Here is a 6,000-nt window from a genome sequence, read left to right on the forward strand (position 1 = left end):
GAGCAATATAAGTATATCTTCGCAATTTCAGTAGTGTCATCAATTAACACTTTGTACCCATGAGCTATTTAATTAGAAGTAGTTAATTAAAAGCCTCAATAGGAAATATATATTCGAAGCTAATAGAAGTGATCTTAGCCAATAGAAGTGATCAGTTTATTTTGTAAAAAGATACTAAAATTCTTTTAAAATGGCCAAACTACAGTATGAGCAAATCTAATAAGTTATTTTGTTGTAAATATATATATTTGTCAGTAAAACAAATTGGACCTACAAATGACAATGTACTCATATACCAAAATATTACACTAGGCAAGAACCTATGGCTAGCATTGATAAGGATGAAGATAAAATATTTTATTCTATTTTATTCTATTCTATTCTATGTATACATTACAAAAACAATCAAGTTAATAACAGATGCTGCAGCAATAGAAAAAATATACCAGGTGCAAAATATATATCTTCTGCTTATAATAGAGGTAATAGAGTTTCGAGTTGAAATTTATTTTTCTTCCTTAAAATTTTCGTTTTTTCTTTTATTTACTATTATTATTATATAATTATTATTTATGCATAATGTAATTATAAACCAAAAACCTCATTAAGTTCTATATAAAATTATATATAAAAATTAAGACTATAACAATAGTATCGCAGAGATTAAAAAGTTAACTTAATCAACTTAATCATTTAATCAATTTAAAATATCTATGTTCAGTATATTTTTGATTATACATATTCTATAGTCTTGAATATAAATAAATTTGATTTACTTTATTTGATTAATTTTTTATTTCCAATAATGTATATTTTTTATCTGTTTTTTAAGAGAGATTGGATTGTGTATCTCAAAGATATTGCAAAATACACACGTTTCTTTGTATTCCTTGTTTAATATATGTATATGTATATATATATACGTACAAATAATTTCGCCCTCATAAGCAATAAATTTTAAATTCATTTCGTAGCCATGTTAAGCATAAATATTCACACCTCTTCGCAAAAACCTTTTGGACACATTTAAGTACTGAACATAAAAATGCCTGGACCTCATCAGAATATGGCAATATGCAGTTAAACTTATTCATATAGGAGAATTGATAAGTTAAAAAATAAACAATATGACAAATTTTTAATATGAAGACGTTACAAATTTATGACTGAACCAACATTAACAACATACAACATCCAACAGACAACAGAGAAGAGAAACCAACAATAACAACTCGAAGAAACAAATAAAGAATCAAGAGGACCAATTCAAAGGAGTATCCAAGTCAATTATGTGTGGCTACCATTTTTTTATACAAGTTTTTTGTTTAATTTACATATAGAAAATAAATAATCTTTTAAGTGATTTTAATTAAAAATAACATATCTTAAACAAATGTCGTACTAGAAGTATAATTAATAATAATAAAAAGAAAAAACAAGTAAAAAATAAATTAGAATTATTCCTTGCCATTGCCTTTTTCTTTTTATTTTTTAAAACCAGAATTTTGGAACATAATAAAAATTTTATTAATAATTCGAACAATAGTGATTTACAACAACAAAAAATTTATTATTTTTAGTTAAATAAATTTTTGGTTGACCATACAGCTGTTTTGAGTATTGCCAAATACTCTCTTCTGTCTTTTTGGAATTATTTCTGGTATTTAATTATTCGTAAATAATTCTTAAAACTGCAAACACCGAGAGCTGAGCTTGTACCCAGTCAATTTTCAAGCTTAGAGTCCGTGTTCATTAGCGCATTGTCATAACTGACGTTAAAAATCAAATCTAATATTAGGGGTGTTCACGACCTTGAGTAAGGGGCTCGGTAACAGAGTAACTATTAAAAGTAGACTAATAATTAACTAATAGAATATATATAAAATATTATTTTCAATATATTTATATTATATATTATTAAATATTATTTTCTAATACAATATAATAATTCTAATATTCTAATTCTAATATATATATTACAAAACAAACCATTAAAACATAACTAATCGGAAATATATTATAAAAAATAATGGTTTGTTTGTATATTCAACTATATGTCTATTTATAAACCAAAATTTTATTCTAAGGATTTTTTTAACTCAATAAATTTTTGCCCAAACCTGAGGTGTCTTTTTGAACTAATAATTTAAATAAATAAAATACATATTGTGAAACTTAGCAAATGCTAATTAAAAACTCTATATATAGTTGTTAATTAAATTAATTTGTTACATAAAAAGAAATAAAAAATGTTCATTCTTATTTTTGCAGCAATTAAAAAATATAAAGCAAAGCTGAATTAAATTCATTTTGATTAAAATTATAATATTGGAAAAAGAAAATAAATTCTTACAAAATGGTTCTTGTGCTGAACGGCGTCTTACAAGATGATTGTCCGATGGACACAACAAGCCTTTTTCTGCAACATCCCGTTTACAGAGATTATGCCCAACAGTTACTCTCCATACCAACAAAATCAGTTGGCCCCATAGGTTTGCTCTACGTAGGACAGCGTGAAATGGCTGGTACTGCGCCGCATGACAAAAACGTCAGCATAATTGGAGCTGATGATGCGACAACATGTATTATTGTTGTTGTGCGACATTCAGGTTAGATATGCAATACCAATATTAACTAAATTATATAATATATTTATATAAATATAAAAAAAGAAATTATCTACCTACCCACAATCTGCTTTATATATATTTACTTTTTATTGTTGAACATGTTTTAAGCCAAACTATTTTGCCTTTTTACAGGATCCGGAGCAGTTGCTTTAGCCCACTTTGATGGCTCTGGGGTTGATGAAGCGGTGTGTGCAATGGTTGCACGTGTGCAGGAGCTTGCCTTAGGCTATCCAGAAGGACGTATTGAATTACAATTAATTGGTGGCTACAAAGATCCACAATCATATGGTGAAGATGTTTTCTACAGCATAATGCGTAAGTTTCAAAGCACACCACCTTCTGCAAAGGTCCTTTATTATGATACATTTTCATTTTGTGTTTGTTAAGGATACAAACTTAAGACTTTAAGTTTCTTTCTTTGTCCAGAAATAGGAAACTTTTTATAATTTTCTCTTATGTTAAAGGTGTTTTTAATAAGTTAAAGAAAAATACTTTTAATTAAATATTTTTTATTTTCTATTGTACTTGAAACTGCAACATTTTCAGTTAAAAACAAAAAACTTAAGAAACTAAATTACAAATAAACTTATGCATCTTAAAATAGTTGAAGGAATATATCTATATAATATACTGTGATGATATATTTTATTATGAAGAAATTATTGGATTTAACTTTAAAAAATTACAAATGAACAATCGTCTCACTCGATTGAAATTATATTCCATCTTTTTATATGTTTATATATGTATATGTGGATATACGTGTATTTTTACAATTTATTTTGACTTTCAAGATGTTTCCACAGTAGGCAAAATTTCTTTTGAATCAAAACATTTTAATTTAATAAACATAATTATAATAAATTAATCATATCTACGATTATAATAATTACAACTTGTTATAGATCTCTAATCTTTAAAATGCAATCTTTCTATACAATCGTCTTCTCTAATAAATAATGTTAAGTTTTATCCTATCCACAAAATTTTATCCTACAGGAGGGACATTAATTTAATTATGTTCATCTAATTCAGTGTGACCAAAGTTCCGTGAATCTAATATTAAACAATCTTCTATGCAGTTCTCAATAGCAATATATCTACATTTCTTCGTAAAACTACTATTATTAAATAATAGGCTTTGGATGCACCCCTACCTAAAAGATCTTTTGTGCGCCTATAGGCCCAACTAAACCAATTCTACACTATTTATGAATCCGTTATTGCTGTTGGCTTAATTTCACCTATTTCATTTGGGACTAAGATCGCGCTTCCAAGGTAGTCAAGTCTACGCCTTGCCGCCGTTCAGGAGTTGCATAGGATATGTTCTGATGTTTCCTTCTCCTCATGACAGATTTGACAGGAATCACTTTATACTGCACCTATAATCTTCATGTGATAATTAAGTCTACAGTGTCCTGTAAGAAGTTCAGCGTAGATTGCAATATCGTTTCTGTTAAGGTTCACGATAGCGTCAACGTTGATGTGTTCAGGATCAGTGAATCTTCTTGACTGCCACATGCCTGTTTGGGCTCACCAGTGTTCAAGTAGATTTTGTTTCTCCCGTTCACGTAATAAGTTATTTGTGAAGGTATTTGTTACCCCGCAAAAGGGTTCTGGATCAATGAAAGGAGTACATGCACCCCTCTTTGCTAGGGAATCTGCTATTTCATTGCCATCATTGTCCCGGTACCCACATAAGAGTAACATAGTTCCTCGATAATAGGGTATTGAAAAGTTCAAAAGCATTTCCAGATTGAATTGATTCAATTTGGATCTTTGATTGGATCTTCGTAAAAATACTCAATCATTACTTAATACTCAATCATTTAATCAAGCATGTTTATGTTGCTTTCGGTAGTATAAACTTTTTTCACAATTTCTATATAGTACATCAGATTTGTGATATACATTCAACTGCTATCAAAGCACTTCTTCAATTGTGTTATACATTTCCACTTATATTTAATAGTAAAAATCTTTTAACTCATTGCAACCCAAACACGCATACAATGTCATTATAACACTACCCCAAGCTACAGGCTTATTTATAGATATATGGTATATAACATCTTTCATGAACCGACATTAGTTCTGGGAGGTTTTATTTCATTTAAGTAGTTCTTTATTCTTATAACTTAATAACTTAATATGAATTAACAAAAAAATTTAATTTACAGAATCATTCCACAAACATCACCTCGAAATTGACTTAACACAGGCCTGTGTTGGAGACTTAAATACCATTGTACGCGGTGACATTAATTTCCCCATCATCTATGGCGTAGGTGTAAATATAAATACCGGTGAAATATTTCCAGCTACTTTCCCAGAGAGAGGTCCAGATAGGCAATTAAGAGATGCACGCATTTTTATGGGAGCACAAACGGTAAATTCTAAATTATTCATATATTATAAAAATGTAATGCAATTAATAAAACAAAATCAATAATATGCGTTGTGGTAACTTTTGCATATATGGTATTTATTGTGATATCATTCTTTAAAAGATACATGATCTTTGACTTCTGTAAAAATATAAGAAACCGAACAATTTTAAATTGTATCAAATACAATTTTAAATTATATATACCATATATATTAAAAAAAACAAATATATATTAAAATGTGTCTTATATATTGAAGGTACTTGATGTATACGACTCTTCTTTGGGAATGCTACGTATTGGCCCATTCAATTATGATCCACTTCGTGGTGTAGATTTATGGCTATCACAAACTGATGAATTTATTTTACAGCATTTATCCTCAAGTCCTGATGTGGAACCACCACACTTTGCTATGCATGTAATTTATTTATTAATTAATTATTTTAAATGTGATATTAAATATACATATTGTACTTTTTATATTGCAGATGCGCGCAACCATTAAATTTATACAAGAGAACCAATTTCCCGCTATTACTGTATTCAGAGATAATCGGCCACGCTATTATAGACGCGATGAAACTACGGGTTACTGGACCATTGTTAGATATTAAATAAAATTAAAACAACAAATTGGAAGCAATTATTTGAAATGTATATAAAAGTAAAATTTGTTGTTTAAATTATTATATTTAAATATTTTAACTGTGAGTGCAGAAAGCCGAAATTTTTAAAATGAAATGAATGTTTTCACACTTTGTTAATTATAAATACATAAATCGAAATGAATTTTTTTGCTTAGTCAATTTTATTGTTATTCTATATTTTGATTTAAAATAAAAATTACATATGAATTAAAGCAATTAAATATAGTCGAAATGTTATGTTAATTATTAACTGATTTAAAATTAATCATAAAATATTATAAGGCATATATTTGACTTCTGAGATAATCTTTATAATATTATTTTAATTTAAAC

The 6,000-nt window shown here is 27.7% G+C and overlaps 1 protein-coding gene across 1 annotated transcript in view; it reads left to right on the forward strand.

Moving 5' to 3' along the window:
• Positions 1 to 5,694, forward strand: part of LOC119680451 (protein N-terminal asparagine amidohydrolase-like) — a 39,718-nt gene extending 34,024 nt beyond the window's left edge. The window contains exons 3-7 of the mRNA XM_038093270.1: positions 2,272 to 2,609; positions 2,763 to 2,945; positions 4,811 to 5,019; positions 5,277 to 5,438; positions 5,509 to 5,694. Of these exons, the coding sequence (XP_037949198.1) occupies positions 2,357 to 2,609; positions 2,763 to 2,945; positions 4,811 to 5,019; positions 5,277 to 5,438; positions 5,509 to 5,634 (933 nt within the window). The 5' untranslated portion in view covers positions 2,272 to 2,356 and the 3' untranslated portion in view covers positions 5,635 to 5,694. The remainder of the gene's footprint in view (positions 1 to 2,271; positions 2,610 to 2,762; positions 2,946 to 4,810; positions 5,020 to 5,276; positions 5,439 to 5,508) is intronic.
• Positions 5,695 to 6,000: the final 306 nt, after the last annotated feature.

This window comes from Teleopsis dalmanni, chromosome 2 (assembly GCF_002237135.1).
Source record: "Teleopsis dalmanni isolate 2A chromosome 2, ASM223713v2, whole genome shotgun sequence".
Taxonomy (NCBI): domain Eukaryota; kingdom Metazoa; phylum Arthropoda; class Insecta; order Diptera; family Diopsidae; genus Teleopsis; species Teleopsis dalmanni.